General features: G+C 36.4%; 2 protein-coding genes across 3 annotated transcripts in view; both read right to left on the bottom strand.

Moving 5' to 3' along the window:
• LOC111050394 (carboxypeptidase D) overlaps positions 1-22,994 on the bottom strand; it is a 296,777-nt gene that overhangs the window by 251,884 nt on the left and 21,899 nt on the right. For both annotated transcript variants that reach the window (XM_039441290.1, XM_039441291.1), the window contains exon 6: positions 18,132-18,223. In XM_039441290.1, the coding sequence (XP_039297224.1) occupies positions 18,132-18,223 (92 nt within the window). The remainder of the gene's footprint in view (positions 1-18,131; positions 18,224-22,994) is intronic.
• LOC111059543 lies at positions 18,588-21,669 on the bottom strand. Its single transcript, XM_039441292.1, has 2 exons — positions 21,280-21,669; positions 18,588-19,827 (listed from the first exon to the last, which is right to left on the bottom strand). The coding sequence occupies exons 1-2, from the start codon at positions 21,410-21,412 to the stop codon at positions 19,118-19,120; spliced, it is 843 nt and encodes a 280-aa protein (XP_039297226.1). The 5' UTR covers positions 21,413-21,669; the 3' UTR covers positions 18,588-19,117.

Raw genomic sequence — 22,994 nt, 5'->3', positions numbered from 1 at the left:
TTGGAACTTGATCTGGAAAAGTGCAATAAAGAATGATGAGATTCTCGACATTGAGCACACTGATTTTTACTACGACAATCTCTACTCAAATGATCCACATCAAGACAACGAAAACAACAAAACTTTCCTTTAATCAAACAATAACGATCCCAAGGAGTCATTTTCAAGAAACTTGCGCAATCTACTAACCGATGACCCGGTTTTGAGCACTTCAGACAATTGGGCTTTTTACTAGATGCATCGTTAGATGAATCATTAGATTGAACCACAAACACCTTTGATTTATTATCCTTTTTGTGCTTCATATTAAACGATTCAGTCTGTTTCTCATCAGAAGGAAGAGTCTTAATTTGCTTTTCAATGAACTTGACATAATCGGTATAAGTTGGCATAGCCTTGTCATGGACGGCCGATTCAAAATTTCTACGAGAACTTGGGTCCAGCAATCTCAAGCCATGATAGAGGAATATCGAGTCTGACAAATCAGTGAGTCACAATCTCTTCACTGCATTGATTGAACTGCAAAACCCATCCAAAATCGCAATACAACCTGCCTTTGATTCTGATTTTATTGGACGAGATTCAAAAATTTGTTTGAAATAGGCATCGACTTGCGCCCGTGGATCGTTATAGCGGGTCAATAATGCCTGCCAAATTATTTGATAATTGTTAGCCAATGGTGGCAAATGACGACAAATATTTGCTGCTTGTACAGTAAGTCTACTTACAAGATATTGGACCTTCTGCTGATCGTTCAAACTCTTGTTGTCATGTACCAATGCCTTAAATAGTTCATAAAACACCGACCATTGAGTCTGGTTCCCATCAAATTTTGGAAGGTCGATTTTAGGCAGTACCGACTCGGACACGACCGGCTGTGCACTAGCTGCTGTAGCTGCTGAAGATTGAGCAATAGCATCAGTCGCCTCTTTCTGTTTGAGAGTGTTAGCCGCTACTTCAATATACTGAAACAGATCTAGGTGTGAGTCGTTGAATGCTACAACATGATCTTTATTCAACTCAAGTTCCAACTCATTAACCACTAATTCTGCCTTTTCATAATCTGAAATGGTCTGAGACACCCGAGGATACAAGATTGAAAATTGCTCAGCAACTTTTGGATTGAGACATTTTTAGACAGTTCATAAATTCTTTGCAATCTGGCATACAATTGTTCCAGTTTAGCGCGATGCACCCTGATTTGTTTCTGTAATTTTTCCTCCATCTTGAACTCATACACAAAACAATTCAGCCCCGACAATACAAACAACAGACAATAAAACAAGAATGAGTTCAAAACTAGATGAAAGGAATAATCACGACTAGTAAGTTATCAAAGTTAAACTTTGATTATCAATTCACAAGATAAGTTACTGCTGAAGACAAAACTATATGATTAGATAATGTTCTTCCAACAACTCACAAACAAACGATAACTTGTTGAATTGAACAAACAAATTCATGCTGGTGATTAACCTTCACTAACATGAATAACAAAATGACAATACAAATTCCAACAAACAAACAAATTCCCAAAAAAGAGCACAATGAGCCTAGTTTCAGGAAAATTACAATTTTAACTGAAATAAATTTAATTTCAGACAAATACAAATTGACAAGAAACCTTGCTCTGGAACAAGGCTACAACAAACTTAAGTTGAGCATAGATCAGACCATTCTCAACATGCCAACATTGGACAAATACGAAACTGCTTAAATCCAATGTGTGTGAATTAATCAACAAATTACAAATTTAAATTCATCCCGGCTCGGCAGGATCAAGAAATGTTCTGAACAAAGCTCAGGCTAGAGCTACCAGAGGACTGTAATTTACTATTCAAATAATCAAATATAAACAAGGGGCAAAATTTAATCTTCAATTTGAGCCAGGTTATTTGTACAGTTAAACTCTGCATTAATGAGCAATAAAAAAGAGCAAAAACTCACCAGATTTAATCCAATCTTGATTACTTGCCCTTCGAAGCCTTTATTAGGTGTTTTGATCAGGTTCAGGGTGGGATGAAATCTGGGAATAAGACAGGTTTGCTTCCGGGCTGCCTTTTCGCGTTGATTCTGTGTTCAACTTGCAGGTCATACACTGTGTTTCGAACAAAGCTCAAACTGGATTCTTTATAAACTGGATTCATAATTCACACACACGACACTCAAACAATTATTTACAAGAAATATTTCCGATTGAAATTACATGACAAAATACAAATTCGGTCTTGCACAACAAGATGGGGTGACTAGACAAGACGGACTGGGGCTTTTACATCGACAAGGTCAAAACAGCAGGACGATCTGCGCTGGCGCAAACAAGCCTGCTATTGGCAGAACTGCAGTCTGGCATTTTGGCGCTACAGTTCGAATTCTCTGGCCAGACCAACTATCTTTCATCAGAAAGTCTGTAAGAGTAGTAGCAGGCATCGGGAAAATTATTGATTTTTCGAAATTTTCATTTTGTGGGTCAATGATGCCCCCCTCAATTTTTGGAAAATTGAGGGGGGGATTGGTACAGTATCGAATCTCAGCTCAATCGACTCAGAAGATACCAAAACATCGCCTCACACAGACAAAACATTGATTTTTTTGATAGGCCCGGCCCTCTCATTTTTTTGAAAAAAATTTTCAGAAAAGAAGTCTGAAATTCCCAGCAAAAACTGTGAAACCTATAATCTTCTGAATGATATCTTTGGAAAGAGGACCAAAAATAACCCACAGAAAAACTGTCAAATAACAAATTTCAAAATTCTAGGGGGGCATTGGGGGACCCCCATATACAGTGCTGTTTTTTTATGCTCAAAATCTAATTTAGCAGTCAAGAAAACATCAGTCCTGAGAAAACTAACCATCTTAATATAAAGGGGGGGATGCAAGGGCGATTTTTAGATTTTTGTCAATTTAGGCTCATATTTGAGGATTTTTGCAGTCATGAATTGATGGTCTATGTATTTTTTACATCAGTTTTCAATTTTGGAATCACGTAACCTGCCATCCATGCTGCTCATGATGTATCATCAAACCGAAAATTAAATCCAGGGGGCAATGGAGGGGGGCTGTGTGAATTTTGGCAATTTTCGAAAAATCTGCAGTCACACTGAACTGTGAGATGATGTTGACATATGTCAAAAAATGATCAAAAGTGATAAAAAGTGATTAAGAATAGCAAGAATAACAGATTTCACCTTGGGGGTCCTCCCGGACCCCCCCAATATTTTCAACTTTTGAACCACACATTTCTCAGCAAAGTGCAAAGGAAATTTTTTGTTCAGTGCCTCAACATTACTTGATCCTCACAATAAAATTTCGACCATGTTCCAGGGTGTGTGGGGGGGGGGAATGAAATTACCATAAGTTTTTTTGTAATGAGAATTTGAAAAATTCCCAGCCAAACTGGGGCATGTGACAATACTAACTTTCATCAGAAAGTCTGTGAGAGTACTAGCAGGCATCAGGAAATTCATTGATTTTACGAAATTTTCATTTTTGGGGTCAATGATGCCCCCTCAATTTTTGGAAAATTGAGGGTGGAATCACTACCATTTCGAATTTCAACTCAATCAACTCTGGAGATCCTTAAACATTGCCTTGCACAGACAAACATAGATTTTCTTGATAGGGGGCCTGGCCCCCTCATTTTAATGAGAAAATTTTGAAAAATCTGCAGTCACACTGAACGGTATAATGATGTCAGAATATGTCAGACAATAATTGAAAGTGATGAAAAAAGGAAAAAAAATATGACAGAATTTACCATAATTTTGGGACCCCTCAATTTTTTCAACTTTTCATGCTTGATTTCAAAGCTAAGTCAAGAGGAACAATCTTACTCAGCACTTCGGAATAAGGCTATTTATCATAAATGAGAACTGGATGGATTGAACTGATGGTGTATCATCAAGCCAAGAATTGAATCCAGGGGGCACTTGAGGGGGGTAGTGTGATTTTTGGTAATTTCGAAAAATCTGAAGTCACACTGAACTGTGAAATGATGTTGACATATGTCAAAAAATGACAAAAAGTGAATACAAAATAGCCAAAAGAACAATTTCACCTTGGGGGTCCTCCTGGACCCCCCCAATATTTTCAACTTTCGAACCGCACATTTCTCAGCAAAGTGCAAAAGAAATCTTTTTTTCAGTGCCTTAAGATTTTTCGAAATATCTATTTCAAAACTTGAACCCAGCCTATACTTTACCTGGCCTACCAAACCAATCCCACCAACCCTACCCTATCAATCCTACTTTAACCAACCTACCTATTCAACCCTCTATCAGTCAATCTACTTAACCTACCCCACCTGAGCCACCATGCATAAATTATGCTATTCAACCTACTCTATTGCACCCTACTTGAACTACTCTACCTACCCCACCCTACCCAACCCACTCAACCTAAGCCACCCTACTTGGAATAATCTACCTAAGCTATTCAACCTAATCTTGACAACCGAACCTACCCTACCCAATATAGCCTACTTAATCTACCCTACCTAACACACCTTATCAAAAAATACTACTCAACCTAAGCCACCCTACCATAACTAACCTTCCTAAACTATTTAACTCAATCTTGACACCATAACCTACACTACCCAAGATATCCTACTCAATCTACTTTACCTAATCCACATAACCTTAGCCATCCTACCTAACCAACTCTCCCTAATCACCTATCCCACCCCACTTAACCTACTCTACCTAACCCACCTCATCTGAACTACCCTAACTACGCTACCATAACTAATCTACTCTACCTAATCCACATAACCTTAGTCATCCTACCTAACCCACCCACCCTACCTAACCTGCCCTCGATTGGGCAGGCAAAGCCTGCCTCCCAGCCGGAGCACTAAGCACAGAGGCTGCTACACAACACTATACAGTAATAAAAGACGATTGAGTGGGCGAAGCCCACCTTCCAACCGGAGCATGAAGCGCGGAGGCCGCTGACCCACCCCAAATAGGGGTGCAGGGGGTGAAGCCCCCACCGAGCGTGAAGCGCAAGTTATATATATATACTAAAGCCAAAGCATTTGAAAACCTCCTGACAAGGGTAGTTGTTGTGGTGGTTGGTGCTCTGTTGGATTCTATTGACAAGTGATTGAAACCATAGGAATAATTATGACATCTGAGAATTTTTCATTTTGGGGGGGCTCCTGGACCCCCCCCACCCAATATTTTCAACTTTTGAACTGCACATTTCTCAGCAAAGTGCAAGAGAACTTTTTTGCTCACTGCCTCAACATTACTAGATTGCTAGAATAAAATTTCGACCGGGTCGCAGGGGGTGCAGGGGTTACTGAATTTTCATCAGTTTTTATGTAATAAAAATTTGAAAGATTTCCAGCCAAACTGGGCCATGTGACAATACTATCTTTCATCAGAAAGTCTGTGAGAGTACTAGCAGGCATCGGGAAAATTATTGATTTTTCGAAATTTTCATTTTGGGGGTCAATGATGCCCCCCTCAATTTTTGGAAATTTAAGGGGGGGGAATCAGTACAGTTTCGAATTCCAACTCAATCGACTCTAGCAATCCTAAAACATCACCTTGCAGAGACGAACCATCGATTTCCACAATAGGGGGCTTGGACCCCTAATTTTTTTGAAAATAATCTCAAGTCAAAATTTGAAAAACTCCCAGCCAATCTAAGGCATTTGACAACTCCAAATTTCATTTGAAAGTTTCTAGGAGTTCCAGCAGGCATTGGGAAAATTATGGATTTTTCGAAATTTTCATTTTGGGGGTCGATGATGCCCTCTCAATTTTTGAAAAATTAGGGAGGGATGGCTACAGTTTTGAATTCAAGCTCAGTCGACTCAGGGAATTCTAAAACATGGCCTTGCACAGGGGAAACATCGATTTTATCAATAGGGGGTTTTGTCAAACCGGTTTGGGGGGGGTGCAGTTGGGAGCCGAATTTTCGAAGATTTTTGCATGATGGAAAATTTGAAAAATTCCCAGCCAAACTGGGGCATGTGACAATATCAACTTCCATCAGGATGTCTCTAGGAGTCCTAGCAGGCATTGGGAAAATTATTGATTTTTCAAAATTTTCATTTCAAGGGTCGATTATGCCCCCCTCAATTTTTGGAAAATTGAGGGGGGGAATCGCTACAGTTTTGAATCCCAGCTCAATCGACTCAGAAGAACCCAAAACATCGCCTCGCACAGACGAAACATCGATTTCTTCAATAATAGGCCCGGCCCCCTCATTTTTATGAAAAAAAATTCAGAAAAAAAAGTGTGAAATTCCCATCAAAAACTGTGAATCCTATTATCTCATGGATGATATCATTGAAAAGAGGACCAAAAATAACCCACAGAAAAATAGTCAATTAACAAATTTTCTAATTCTAGGGTGGTGTGGGGGGACCCTCATATATAGGGGGGATGTGAGGGCAATTTTTTTATTTTTGTCAATTTTGGCTCATATTCAAGGATTTTTGCAACCGTGAATTGAATATCTATGTATTTTTTACATCTGTTTTCAATGTTGCAATCATGTAACCTGCCATCTATGCTGCTGATAGTGTATCATCAAACCAAAAACTAAATCCAGGGGGCACTCGAGGGGGGCTGTGTGATTTTTGTCAATTTTGAAAAATCTGCAGTCACACTGAACAGTGAAATGATGTTGCCATATGTCAAAAATGATCACATTTTTTCAAATACCAACATGATGAAAAAAGTGTGAAATTCCCAGCTAAAACTGTGAATCCCACAAATTCATGGATGATCTCATTGGGCAGAGGACCAAAAATAACCTACAGAAAAATTGTCTAATAACGGATTTTCGAATTCTAGGAGGGCTTGGGGGGACCCTCATATACAGTGCTACTCATGGATCACACTTACAGGTTTTTTCATGCCCAAAATTGAATTCAGCAGCCGAAAAAACATCATTTCCGCGAAAACTAACCAAAAAACTACAATAGGGGGTTGCGAGGGCATTTTTTTTTATTTTTGTCAATTTTGGCTCATTTTCAAGGATTTTTGCAGCCAATAATTGATTGTCTCTGTATTCTTTACATCAGTTTTTGATGTTGGAATCGCTCAACCTGTCGTCTATGCTGCTGATAGTGCATCATAACACCCAAAATTTAATCCAGGGGGCACTTGAGGGGGGCTGAGTGATTTTTGGCAATTTTGAAAAATCTACAGTCACACTTGATGGTATAATGATGTTTAAATGTGTCAAAAAAAAAAATTAAAAGTGATCTAGAAAAAAGAAAAAATATCACATATAACAGATTCCACTTTGGGGGGTACGTACCTAGGATCCCCTCAATTTTTTCAATTTTTCTATGGTTAATGTTATAGCAACATCAAGAGGAATAATCTTACCCAGCACATTGAAATGTGGCTATTCATCATTTAATGATGGAATGATATATAAGGGATGTAAGGGCAGTTATTTTACTTCCATTTCTGGCCCAGGAAATTTTTGGAACTCACAATTTTGCACCCAAAAATCAGATTTTGTTGTCGAGATTGCATTCAGTGCTGGTCATAGATCACTCTTACAGCTTTTTTATGCTCAAAATCGGATTCAGCAGCCAGGAAAGCATTATTCCTGTGAAAACTAGACAAACAAATTTAATAGAGGGTATGCAAGGGTTATTTTTCGGTTTTGGCCAATTTTGGTTCATTATTAAGGATTTTAGCAGCCACGAATTTTTTGTCTCTATATTTTTTACATCAGTTTTTGATGTTGGAATCACCTGACCTGGCTTCTATGCTGCTGATAGTGCATCTTCAAACCAAAAATTAATTCAGGGGGCACTCGAGAGGGGCTGTGTGGCAATTTTAATAAAAATCTGCAGTCACACTGATTTATATTATGATGTTATAATATGACAAAAAATAATCAAAAGTGATGGAAAAATAAAGAGAGATAATAACATAATATGACTGATTTTACTCAGGGGGGTACCTAGGACCCCCTCAATTTCTTCATCTTTTCAATGGTTAATTTTATAGCGAAGTCAAGAGGAACAATCTTAGTCAGCACATTGAAATGAGGTTATTTATCATATAATAAGCTGGATGAAATGATATATGAGTGATGTGAGGGTAATTATTTTTTTCCAATTTTGGCTTAGGAAATTTTTGGCCCTCACAATTTGGCAGCCAAAAATCATATTTTGTTGTTGAGTTTACATTCAGTGCTGGTCATAGATCACACTTACAACTTATCTATGCTTGAAATAGAATTCATCAGCCAGATAAACTTTTGAATGGCACATTTCTCAGCAAAGTTCAAGAGATCTTTTTTTTCTGTGCCCCTACATTACTAGATTGCTAGAATAAAATTTCGACTGGGCTGCATGGGGTGCGGGGGGGGAGCCAAATTTCCGATGATTTTTGCATGATGGAAAATTTGAAAAATTCCCAGCCAAACTAGGGCATGTGACAATACCAAATTCCATAAGGATGTCTCTGGGAGTCCTAGCAGGCATTGGGGAAATATGGATTTTTCATAATTTCCATTTTGCAAAAAAACTTCACAAGTATAGCTACAGCTCAATTGACTCAGAAGATCCCAAAACATTGCCTCACACAGACAAAACATCAATTTTTTCAATAGGGGGCCCGTCCCCTTCATTTTTTTTGAAAAAAAAATCAGAAAAAAAGTGTGAAATTCCCAGCAAAAACTGTGAATCTTTATTTGCCTGCTTTTTGTTTCCCTATATGAGAAAACTTTAATCATCAGTTTTGAGATTCTTTTTTGAAATATTATAATAATCTACTCAACCCACTGAGTCCATAGGAGTTTGGGTTTTGTTTCTACTACCAAAAATAATACTATTTTTCTGTAAAAAAATCTAAAAGTTCCTCTGTCCAAGAATTACTAATGTAAAGACCCAAAGCGATTTCTCCTATTCTACAGTTTTTAGCAAACCATTCTGGTTCATTGCGAATGACTACTCTACCTAATCTTCGCTACCAAACCTACCATACCAAACCTACCCTACCTAACCTACTCCTACCACCCCTAACCTTATTAACCTGCCCTCCCTCGTACAGTCATAAAAGGCAATTGTGTGGGTGAAGCCCACCTCCCAGCCGGAGCACAAAGCGCAGAGGCTGCTACATAACACTATACAGTTGTAAGAGACAATTGTGTGGGCGAAGGCCACATCCCAGCCGGAGCGCGAAGCACAAAGACTGCTATCCAACCCTATATAGTCATAAAAGACAATTGGGCAGGCGAAGCCCGCCTCCCAGCAGCAGCGAGAAGCGCGGAGGCTGCTACCCAACACTATACAGTCATCAAATACGATTGGGCGAAGCACAGAGGCTGCTAACCCACCCTACAGGGGGTGCAGGGGGCACTTTAAAGTGTTTTCCGTACAGACTAACACACACGAACATACATTCATATGATATATATATATATATATATATGTGTGTGTGTGTGTGTGTGTGTGTGTGTGTGTGTGTGTGTGTGTGTGTGTGTGTGTGTGTGTGTGTGTGTGTGTGTGTGTGTGTGTGTGTGTGTGTGTGTGTGTGTGTGTGTGTGTGTGTGTGTGAATGTCTGTCTGTGTGTTAGTTTGTTTGTTTGTTCCCTATAGACGTAAAAGCTACATGACAGAACAGCATGAAACTTTTGGAATATGTTATATGAATATTGGGATCGTTTCTGACCAGAAATTTTAATATGGGGTCTAAAAACAATAATTATTTATAAAGCCATTTTACAGACCCATGTTTTCGAAATTGTCGGCCGAGCGGCTACCGAAGAACAGGAAGACAATCATGATTCAATATCATGTTGTGATAATATGATTTACCATCTAAAGTTACTAGCTGTAATAAACAGATAAATTGTGTACTGGTATTAATACGGTAAATTGGAGTTGAAGTTTAGTTGATTGGTACGAGCTGTAGATAATGATTCCTTAGAAGACCTATACAAATAATTATCACTCCCCTACCATTGAGAAACTGGAAAATGTTGGAAAAAATTATTCACCTCATGAAAAAGAGTTTTTCATATTTCATTCATGAATGACAGAATAATTTACAATTGTTTTGAATTTAGCTTAGCTTATATTCATCCTAAAATGGAAGATGGAAAGAATATGAAATTCTTTGTGATTTATCGTATATCACATATTTCCTGGACCATTTATTGACAATCAACAACCATGAACGCATTAAATTGATCTTTGAAACACTGATTTAACCAATCTTTTCTTTTTTCTTCTAATTCAACATTTTACTGATAAATATTACTATCAATTGATTGAGAAGAATATGTTTAGGGAATAATAAATACTGCATGACTAAGCACATAGAAAGTCCGTATTGAGATGAAAATGAAAAAATTGATTGCCAGATAAATTTCATAATTCACAAAATAAAGTCAAGTGTGACATGAGATACATTGACTTTTTGGCTGTACGAAGTTCGCCGGGCTAGCTAATTAATAGAATAATAAAGATTGAAAGGAAAAATACCCTAATGAATATTAAACCCAACAAATCTTATTTAATCAAAGAAAAACTTCAAACTGAATAATTTATAAATTTAAACTGAGTAATTCAATAATGATGTCACGCTAAAAACTACATTAATATGAAGAAGTGATAAATATAATATTAGTGATGACTAAATGTAAAGTTATATTAATGATAGCAGAGGACTAGCCCTGGCAGTTTGGTGGATGAAGGAGCCTACAAGCCTTTTTGAATTGAGTGGGAGACATAATGAGAGAGAACAAGGTGCTTAAAGTACTGATTATACATACTCATCATGCTATTAATTGGTGACTTATTATGATTATTTAGCAAAATTTACAGTATATTCAAAACAAATATGTCTTGTTTGCCTATTGAACAGTAAATGGCAATCTTTTTACTTCGTATTTATGACCATCTAATGGAAGAAATTCTTAAAGTATAAGTCACCTACTAAAATACTCCCGTTTGACTGAAAGACCCTATATACCTAAACTATATGAAAAACCCTATAATAGAATTCTATTTTTGTAGTTTTCACAGAAAGTGACTTTCTTTGAAAACTGCGAATGAAAAGAGACCAAGTACAACAAAACATACATTCAATAAATTCACACATAAATGAAATTAGAGGCGTTGAATCATTACACCATTATTTATTTATGCATTCATCGACAATAAAATAATATACAACAAACTAATGGACGACATTGTTTGAATTTATTATACAAGTTTCATACAATTAATCAATTTTCAATGCAGAAGCGTTTAAATATTAGAAATGAGAAGAGATTAAGGAAGCCACATTTCAGAAACATATCTAAATAGTAATTGTGATTAATTTCTTCAGAGACAGGAATAAACAATTGAAACATAAATAAATATTATTCATTAAAAGGATTTTTATATAAGAGATTGATTGATGATGGAATGATTGAAAAAAACTATTGAAACATTCTTAAAGATCGAAGAAAAACAAGTTATTTGTACAACTTACATACTTATTAATTTAAATTTGGACTCAAATTTATCTTAATATAATATCGTATACAATTGAATAAAGATTTAATAAATACAATTTATTATACTTATTCGTATAATAAGTAATAATTATTTCATTACATCTTACAATAATCTTTAATTGATAGTAATTATCCTATTCGTTATTATTTACACATGCAAAACTATATACTAATCCAATTTAAATCCATTTTTTTTGAAAAATAGAAGAAGTAAGGCACATCTAAGATTACCTAATTTCACAACACCTTTAAACTTCTAATATGTATTGAAATAAAATACTATCATGGTAATTATTGAATTTATATCTTCCTTGGACAGCTTGAACTATGAAGCAATTTTTTTTGCGGTGATTGAAATTGTAATGTATTGAGAAATCATACGATTAATTGGAACGTTAACATGGGATTTAGAATAAATAGTTAGTACTTGATCTGGCCTAATGGCATCAAGTTGATGTTGTATTTTGTCTTATTTAAGTGAATAAACGAATACTTGAGATAAAAGGAAACCAGTTTGTTTGGGATAGCAAGTGTCAGAAGGCATTAGAGAATGCCAAAAAGGAAATTGCTTAAGACCAAGTTCTGGTACATTTTGATCCTGCGGTACCACTATGCTTGTATTGTGATGCATCTAATAATGGTATTGGTGCAGTTCTACTACACGAGTTCAAGGATGGTACAAAACGACCTATAGGGTTTGTAAGTCGTAAACTAACTAATGCAGAAAGAGGGTACTCAACAATACATAAAGAGGCATTGGTCATTTACTGGGGAATGACAAAATTCTACCAGTATCTAATGGGAAGGACATTCACGTTATATTCGGATCAGAAGCCACTGACAGCAATAACTGGAGAGAAGAAAGGAATCCCAGAAATGGCAGCAGGACGGCTTCAGCGTTGGTCGACTTATATATCTGGATTTGATTACAATATTGGGGATTTGACTACAAATTTCAACACAAAAGCTCAGCATCAAATCTAGCTGATGCAATCTCTAGGATGCCAGTTGAGGGTGAAGAAGATGACATTTTTAACTGAGTAGATTATGTAAATTTAGTGGCAGCAGAGATGCCATTATCAATGAAATTAGTGAGGAGTGAAACACATACAGATCCAACTCTAAGAAAGGTGTTGAGATATGTTAAGGAAGGATGGCCAGTCTCTGTGGAAGAAGACTTGAAACCATATTTTTTGAGAAGACTAGAGTTGAGCACTGACTTGGACGTTTTGATGTGGGGTTACCGGTTAGTGATTCCAGAAAAGTTCAGAGTGAAGTTATTAAATGAACTGGATACAGCTCATTTGGAAATGACAAAAATGAAATCAAGAGCCAGATCATATTTTTGGTGGCCTTTATTGGATAAATATATAAAGGATTACTGCAAAAGATGCGATGTATGTATGTCAAGACCAATGCCTCCATCAAACACAGGCAAATGACCCTCTGTTGATACTCATTTTGAGCGGATTCATGTGGACTATGCAGGACCGGTAGAAGGTAAATATTACCTTGTCGTTACCGATTCATTCAGTAAATGGCCTGAAGTTTGTGAAGTGACATCCAGTTCTACAGAAGTAACACAGAGAAAACTGAGAGATTTTCGCGAGTTTTGGAGTTCCAAAAACATTGGTAACAGATAATGGAGCCAATTTCACTTCCAGACAATTCGAGGAATTTTGCAGGTTTGATATTATTAAACACATGATGGAACTCCTCCGTTCCATCTAGCTAGTAATGGGGCAGCTGAAAATGCTGTGAAGACATTCAAAAAATCGCTTTTGAAACATCTTATGGAGTCAGAGAAAAACAAAATTTCAACTTCTACAGCCATAAGTAGGTATCTTTTCAATTATAGAATTTTCACCCATTGTACTACAGAAGAAACTCCAGCGAAAAGAATGTTTGGGCGGGAGCTACGTAATAGGTTGGACGTACTAAGGGAGGAAATCAAACACCAATTAGAAACAAGAGCAGAGAACTCGAACTGAGAGTGGGGGAAGAAGTCTATGAGAGAGACTACAGAGAATCGAGGACGCGTTGGTCAAGAGCAACTATTGACGCAAGGATAGGAGACAAAATTTATAAGGTCATACCAGAAGGAACAGAGCTTCGGTGGAGGAGACATAAGGATCAGATTTTGAAAACTTAGGAAGGGAGAGATGTAATGTATTGAGAAATCATATGTTTAATTGAAACGTTACCATGGGATTTAGAATAAATAGTTGGTACTTGATCTGGCCTAATGGCATCAAGTTAATGTATTTTGTATGGGAAATGATTGAATCCAACTATATCAGTAATTCTCAGTCGTAATAATACTATAATCGAGCTCTTGGCATTTTTCAATGTAAAAGCTTTCAGTTTTTGTTCCGTGAAAAGAAACAAAGACACAATAAACCACTGATTTTCAACCTAGATATGGATAGTACAGATATACTGAGTGTGGCACAAAAACAAAGGAAGAATTGACATTTTATCATCCGTTTTATTTAACCCCAAGTTTCCTTACAGCGTTTCAAGTTTTTCCATACGGATTTAGAAATGAAAACGGACAAGAGACAACCTTCATCATTAATGCACAGAGATATCAACGATTTGAAGCGATTTTTAATTCATATTTCAAACATATCGCCTAATTGTACCGAGTGGTGAATTTATGTCACATTCATCTATGACAAAAATTTCTTGGATTATCCCACTGCTTTGAAAATTAAGCTTCTAGGGAATAGACCACACTGATTTTTGTTGCTCGGAGTCATATTTATATAACAGGCGAATACCAATATGCACAGTATCAACTTTAAAAATGTTTTCTGTATTTTTAGGTCAAAATATCCAAACCATCAAAGGTCTAGCTAAGACTTTAAAATCCATAAGTTTCGTTAATGAAAATATTCTGTTGCAAGTTTTAATGGTTTCCAACAATGAGGGTGTAACAAACAAAGTAAAACCATCATTTAGTACTTTCAGAACAAGTTGCTCAGATACATTCTTGATGGATAATGGTATGTGAGGAACAGCAATATTCATAGGGACCTGGGAAACAACATAATATCCTGTAAAACCTATCATGGCTTCCATGATTCCCAATATTATTTTAAAAGAAAAGATGAGGATTCACTCACAGTATGAACTTGAATGGTTTGAATTTCATTTATGCAACAGTCAAAAGCCAACATGCGAATTAAACTTCAGAAGATGTATACGTATGTGAAGGTAATGGTATCCAAAGCATCAAATAATCTAGTCCACAAGCCAAAACATACCATAATATTGCAAAATTGATAAATTTCGATCCCGTACTTGAGGGTTACAACAGGTGGAGAGGTGGATACATTCACAGCATAAAAACGATTAGGTACTAGCAGCTCATCTGTCAGGATTCATATGCAGTGCAAAGTGAGTAAACACCTGGCTCACGAATACGAATTGGGCAGTCAAATTGGACAGACACACATTTTACACTAGCACAAGTATCTTTTATCCTTTTAGTATGTTGCTTCTTATTTCCTTGCTGATGCTTCGGAGAAGTTAATTAGTGTCAAGTATTAGAGACAGACTGAATAGCACCATCGAAATCAGTCGCAGCAAAATAACTGACTCCATCAAATCTGTTTCACTACAGGTGGTTGAGCACCAATAATGGTCACTTGGTAAACAATTTTTTTTAAGATTTGGTCTCTTACAAAGCTTGAAAAATGTTGGTTCCATGTCACGCTGTGTGGAAATTTTCAAATTCTCACAGAGGTTCGGAATGAACATCCAGAAGGGCCTGGAAATGAGCCTGATTTCCTGAGAAATTAGGCAGTAGACAGCATGGCTATACCAATACTGATGAAGCAATATCAAGGCATTCCAGCTGCTAGACTATTGAGGATTGGTGTGGAAGTGAAGATGCTTAAAAGACGATAAGTGTCGATAAAGCTGTTTGAATTAGTGTAAGTCTTGATCCGGTAAAAAAGCAGAGCAGTGATTAAGTAAAATGTAGCGTTTAGTGCAGTGCTTGTTCTTGGAAGAGCAGAGCAGTGAAAGAGTGGAAAGTGACTGTTACTGTAGTTATTGCATAATGGGCCGTGTGAATAAAAACGAGTAGGATGAGCGATTGGCTTGCAAGCAAAGTATAAAAAGTATGCAAAATACGAGTAAATGGATGTGAATAAAGTTTTGAGTTACTCAAAACGATTTCCTTGCTAGATTGACGGTATATTTGAAAGTTTTACTAGCGTGACAACCAAATGCTGCAAAAATGTATGTAAATGCTCGGCAGCCCAGCTGCTAGGTTGCTGTTACATCTGTTTCTGTGCTATTGTTTTTCAAAAATTTCATTTGAAATCTAATGAACAGATGTGAATCAGACTGAAGACTTTCTAACTGATAATTTACTAACAAAAACAAATATATGTTTACATCGCATTTCGTTGAATACAATATAGATAAGTATAACAAGTCTAAAATCAGGCTACCTTGTCAATTAAAAAGTATCTTCTTGCCATGAAAGCATTTACTCCTGTTCATTTACACCAATTCAGGCATTCATTTACTGTTTAATCGAGTTGCAAGCATTTACAGGCAAGTAAGAATTTTCTCAACTTCGATTTTTGAGTTCACTCATCTTTTGATGCTGATCGAGAATTTACTAGTCCTACTAGTTTTTATTTTTCCTGCCCAATGTCTACATTGAATTTTTTGAGGAATATTATATTTATATGTATATTTACAAAAATACTACATAATAGTATAATATACTATAGTAATAATATTATTATTTGCATAGCTTATATATTATAATACTGTAACAAGTTCTTAATAGTGCATATCCATTAGTAGCAGAAAGTAATTCAATTGTGGAACACATTGTTTCATAATGATTAGTATAAGAGTAATGGAAAGTATAATTCATAATTTGGTCACTATAATGTGTTTTATATTTTGAACCGCCGTCAAGATGGCGGACGAAAATTTCGAAGGTACAGAAAAGTAGTTTTTTTTTAATTCGAATGGGATTCCCAATGAGAGCTACTGTCAAATAATACTTATGAAAGAACTATTGAGCTTTTTCCATAATTTTCACCAACCCTGTATTTATAGTCTATGCTGAATCAGAGATAGTGAATAATTTCCAACATTCATCTACAAATCGACACCATCAAATGTTGCTAGAGGAATGGCAAAAGAGGGAGTTCTAAACAAGCCTCTTAGTAAATGAATGTGAAGTTAAGAAGTACATATTTCTAAAGTCAACCTGCCAAGACGAATTAAAATTTGTTCAAGTAACACAGCATCTAACAATTGCATAGAAATATCGCCATATTCAGAATCTATTTTATAGTTCATGAATTGTATAGTTGATGAATTATTGGAGTTCTAATTCAAGTTATTCTGATCACACAAATATGGTGTACACTCACACAATCAATACACTGAACATACCACGTAAAAGGGCTATGACAACCAGACCTGAAATAATTATTATTAAAATTCAAGTTCTAGAGAACGAACGTGCAAAGAGAAGCGAGTTTCAAGCATATATAAATTATTTTGTGGACAAAATTTTAATGGTTTCGCACCAAGTTTGAGTCTAATCTATATATTCTATACTATTTATTTCAAATAAAATAAAATGCAATGTTACGCCATTTCTACATAGAAATTTTCAGAAAGTCTTCACTTTTTTCAATACAAAAGTAGACATTGATTTAGTTCTGTTACTCTTTGCTCACACCATGTATTTGAAATCTGAAGAATTAATTACCACGATAAATATTTTGTCACGTTGTCTAATCAGATTATAGCTGAATGGAAAACTGAATAAAATTTATAAAATCATACCTATTTCTTAATCTACATTATTCGCATATTCCAACAATCCTTGCTATTGTTATAAAGTATACAAGAAGAATATTTACACACAATAAATACCAGCAGTGCGAGCAGTTGAAAGGCAAAAATTAAACCAAATCTTCAACCATTTTCAGAATGACGAGGATTGAGATCAGATGATGTAGCTTTATCAAGGATATTGACCATGCACCATTCCCCTCTGTGTTATCAAACAACCAAATACATTATTAAAGTATTTACTGAAACACTAAGAAAACTACTAATATGATTATCATCATACTCTTGATGTGGTGAGGAGTGTAGTTTGCACAAGTTCAATTTATTATATCAAAAGCTTGAGTAATTTATTCGCTAGACTTTCTTGCTAATTTTCACATTGGAATTATATTAAAATACTGATGATTCCACAAAGTGTAATAAAAAAACTGTACCTACTTATTGGGAATGCATTCTACAAAAGCGTGAGAACAGCGCATAGATTATGTGACAATTCGATTAGGCAAAATATCTGAATATCTGTCATTATATCTTAGGCATTAGCAATGGGGACAGTTATATTGTCTTCACATTATGTAATGTCATGGATATCCTATCATGTTCATGTAACTAAAACAATACATTAATTAATTGTGTTCAAATTGAGGAATAAAATTTTCTTTGATCAACATTTATATTACTTAAAATAGTAGGAATTGAGTAAAATATTATTTTAATACGCTTTGATAATAGTTTTAAAATATAATTTGTGATAATATTGAACAATGAATATTTTATGAACATAGTTCATTTATTACCTATGTGCAATGAAGGATTCAGATTGAAATCAAGCCTCACTTTATCATCAGCTCTTTTCAAAACCACTTTGTGTTTCTGACTCTGCTCATACCTTAAACAAAACAACAGACAATTATTACTATGAAGGCATAACAAGTATTTTCTCATTCAAGATGCAGTATCCTTATATTAAAGTATAAGGCTGGTCTCACACTGGAACCGATTTCGTACGACTTTTTGGTCGTGCGTAGTCGTGCGACTTAAGTCGCACGACCTGAGCTCTCACATTGTAGCATACTTTCCGTCGTAGTTGCTCCTCGTATACAGTAAGCTTTGGGCACTATTTAGAAATTTTAGACTTTAAATATATAATTTAAAGTATGGATGGGTTGTTTTACTTGTTAGAGAGTAATAGTTTGTTGACAAGGAGAAGAAGAAAAAGACGTCAACGAAGAACGGAATGGGTTAATGAACGGAGAGTTTCACCATTTAATGAGTGATTTGAAAAATCATCCGGAAAAATTCTTTGACTACTTCCGTATGAGTTTGGACACATTCAACTATATTCTGGAACAAGTTAATACAGGGCTGACAAAACACAGCAACTTTCGCAAAGTGATATCACCGGAAGAGCGTTTGGCTGTTACACTGAGGTAAGTAGTCAATAAAACAACATTTCTACTGTGTTTACTTGTATTTTTCACTATTATTTTAACTATGTTTACATTTTGGTAGTTAATAAATTGGACTCTACGTATTAAGGCTATTATAAACTGAAAATGGTCAAAAATGTCCAAAAATTAAAAATAACTCTTATGTGTCTATAAATCTTCCTGAACATAGAAAAAATAATAATGTCTGATCATAAAAAGTTATATAAATGTGTTTTAGGGTACTAAACTCTACTGCACATTTTCCATTTGACACATTTTTTAACTCAGAGATATGTAAATATTTTTTTAAACAATAAACCAAACAGGTCCACTTATTGGGCTATTTTTAATCTTTAGAGATGAACTTTTGTAGGATCGAAATCTTCAAAATACGTTTGAAGCCCCTGTTGATTAGATGATGTAGCGTTTTGTAGGACCATGTAATTCATACTTGAAGATGAGGAATGACTTCGACATTCATCAGCACTAGATGAGTGGAAGGAAGGGCTCGGGGAATACTGTTGAGTGTTTTCATCATCAATCACTCGAATAATACTTGCACGTACTGCCAGCTGACGAGCAGGGGGTACCCGTTTTAGAAAAGGGTACAGACTCATCAAAAACTGCATTTCGCTATCAGCCATATTCCCTTTAAAAAGTTTTAGCTTTTCTTCTTCAATTTTGAGAAGTTTGTCGTCAATAGTAGATGTCTCCTTGGGCCGTTTGGATGCTTTCTTCGGTGGTGACTTGAAGACAGTCCGGGAGGGTATTTTTGTTTGTGTTGATGGTGACGAAATTTGTGGTGAGGTCGCAATATCATTTTCTGGGGGAAACTCGCTTAAAACGTCAAGCTCTGACTCATCACGTTCATCAACCTCAGATGGGACGCTACCTGTCAAGTCTCTTGAAGTAATTGTATCTTTTAGAAACAACATGATTTTGTAATACGGCCATTTAGGGATATAATCTTCTCCTGGGTCACCAGATTTATGCGCATTAGCTCTTTTAAATTCCCTCCTAAAAATGTCTCGTATACCTCTCCATTTCTTCTTAACTTCTTCAACTGAAACAGAAAAATGTGCGGTTTCAAAATGTCTAGTTTCAAAATTTTACACGTAGACCTATATGAAAGGTTCCAAAAACTTTGTTGACATATGACAGTGGAGTCCGGTTAATCCGAACTAATTGGGACCGAACATTGTTCGGATTAGCAGATTGGTCGGATAAGGAGGAATGTTATGAAAACAATATACGGCGTGTCTGTTGTGTTGTATTATGAATGTATTATGAATGTATGTGTTGTAAATGTATGTGTTGTAAATGTATGGTACAAGGACAGGTGTTTATGAACAGCCCGAACATCAAAACAACACGCTCACTATATACGCAAACAATGAGTAGAGGAATTTTATTTCATCACATTGTATATTTTAAGATTAGAAAAATCATATAGTTTTTTTTCAGGTATTTGGCCACTGGATCGTCTTTCAAAACGATTGGCTATTCGTTCCGAATCGCTAACAATACTATTGGTCGCATTGTCCACGAAACGTGCAGGACTATTTGGGAAAAACTAGTGGAAAAACACATGAATTTCCCGTCAAATGAAGAATCCATCAGCATTTCAGAAGAGTTTTGGCGGCGATGGAAGTTCCCCAATTGTATGGGTTCCATCGACGGGAAGCATATTCGTATCAAAGCCCCTCGACACTCAGGCAGCTTACATTATAATTACAAGCAATGCTTTTCTATTGTTCTGCAAGCTCTTGTTGGTCCAGACTACAGATTTATTGCCATAGAAGTTGGAGCGTACGGTGAAGAAAGCGATGGAGGAGTATTTTCGAATTCAAATTTATCAAGAATGCTACAAAATGGTTCCCTCAATGTTGCTTCAGAGCGAAAATTACCTGATACTGAAGTGTTCCTACCTCATGTAATCATAGGGGACGAGGCATACCCATAAAAGACCTTCCTAATGCGCCCTTACCCTTACAAAAATGCAGGACGTGAACAATTAGTTTACAATGAACGTTTATCATTAGCTAGACAGGTCGTTGAGTGTGCATTTGGCATTATAACCAGCAAATGGAGACTGTTAACCAAAGCCATTGAAGTTGAGCCCGAACGAGCTGATGTTATAATCAAATGTATTTGTCTCCTTCACAACATCGTTATTGAAAGAGAGCGCGTACCTTTAAACTTACCTACAACCAATCACTATAACCACAACGTACCCACTTCAACTCGAGCAAGTACTCTGGGTGAAAACCGAGCTGCTAAACGAGCATATGATATTCGAGAACAATTCAAGACTTTTTTTGTAAACAATCCCTTATAAATCTCGAACATTATATACATATAGTTTGCTAGCTTAACCTTGTTTCCTAGCATATCATAATAGGTCGATACTTACAACTTGCTATTCATATGTATCTAAGGAATGCATTTATGTAAACACGGATATAATAATAAAACTAATTTAAAGCATTTAGCCTAAATTATTTATTACATTTACCTTTGATCTTTGATTCTTGGGCAACTTCGTTCCATAGGCGCCGTTGGACATCTCTTGAATGATAGTATTCACTCTTTTGATTCCAGAGGCTTTCCCTTTCTTGGATCAACATAATCAAACTCTCCGTATCCATATTGAATAAAACAATACACACAAACTCTGCAAACACTCAGTTTGGAACACTGTACAAGATACTCAATTCTATAAAAGGTCGTACCAAGTCGATTGAGAATCCCAGCTAGACGGGATCGAGTCGCAGTTCGGATCCAAACGCACGCAGACGCACGACTAAGTCGGTTGCAGTGTGAGAGCGCTCATTATATTTCTACTGTCGGGAATGTTCATGCGTAGTCGCACGATTACGCACGACCAAAAGTCGTACGAAGTCGGTTCCAGTAGTGTTATGTTTATTTATAGTAGTCCGTTTTAGTAATGGGTGACAGTTCGATACTAGTGGTATTAGTATTATTTATTTATTTAGTACAGTTGCTTTTTAGGAAATTATCCTATAGCAGGTTGGCATTATTTACAAAATTCAATTACAAAAGCAAACAAATCATTACAGAAAATATAGATAGATCACATACTAATCTAGAGAGTTCATGACAATAATGTCTTAAATGAAAAATTTCATGGATATCACACTCTCACAGTACAATCAAAAGAAAAAAACATAGTTCCTCAAATCATTGTTTGCACTTTAGACAGTCAATCCACATCTTAATCGTTCAAACAGAACGAGCGAATTTTCAAGCACTGCTCCACAAAAGTCGATAGGATCTTCATATCCCGCGTCGTTAGTGTGGCGTGATTGCGGATCACGATGTTCGGATCCAGTTCCTCAAATGCCGGAACTCTGCCAATGAGCCATGCTCGCGGTGCTGCATACTGTGGGCATGAGAATAGCACGTGCTCGACTGACTCCAGCTGTTGCAAGTTGCAGATGGAACACAACTGATCGGCTCTGATCTTATGGATGTTGCCCCTACTTGTGAGGTTGAATTGTCGTCTCGTGGCAAGTCGCAGCTGTATCATCAGCCTGATACAGTGAAAAGGCAGATTAAGACCGAAGTAAGCAGCCTCAGAATCATCAACTCCTCTCGGGACGTCAAAGAGGAGCGAAGCAGATCCATTGTACCTCTCAAGATCTTGGACTCTGAGCCTCATCTTGAAATCATGGAGTATGACCCTTTTATTCATCTGCCATTCTCGAACATCTCTGCTGAAGATGAGCTCTCCCCTGTTGACACCCTCCAGCAGCAACTTCAACTGGGCCGCCCAATTATATCTGTGATCAACTGCACCCAGTCTTATCAACTCAGCCTGTCTAATGAAACAAATTTTTGGGAGACGATCATCATCCATTTTCAAAATCCGGATAACCCAGTTAATAGCTGCAGCAAAAATTAGGTAGGAAATGCAAACCTCCCCGACCTCCATGCGCAATGCTGCATTCGGGGTACACTGAGGCAAATGAAAAATCCTTCTGTAGAAGCTGGTTTGCACAGTTTCAAACTCATTCAAGAGTCGTAATCCCCATATAGTAGTACTGACTTAACCAATGCCATAAATATCTTCTTAATGCAAGAAATGGAGTTGGTTTTTGATTTTGCCAATGTTGAAACTGCATGACCGGCAGCTAGCCTCGACTTGCGTATGAACGCTCTAAGAGAAAGGTTTCCAAAAGAAGAACTGGAGATGGTGGATCCAAGGTA

This window comes from Nilaparvata lugens, chromosome X (assembly GCF_014356525.2).
Source record: "Nilaparvata lugens isolate BPH chromosome X, ASM1435652v1, whole genome shotgun sequence".
Lineage (NCBI taxonomy): Eukaryota > Metazoa > Arthropoda > Insecta > Hemiptera > Delphacidae > Nilaparvata > Nilaparvata lugens.
Note: the sequence above shows the minus strand (reverse complement) of the source record. Positions and strands in the feature narration are given on the sequence as shown.

Coding starts and splice junctions, on each gene's coding strand:
- LOC111059543 (XM_039441292.1), bottom strand. CDS start 21,412: ATGGATACGGAGAGTTTGATTATGTTGATCCAAGAAAGGGAAAGCCTC. Junction 19,828..21,279: donor CCAAGAATCAAAGATCAAAG/GTAAATGTAATA, acceptor TTTCTGTTTCAG/TTGAAGAAGTTAAGAAGAAA.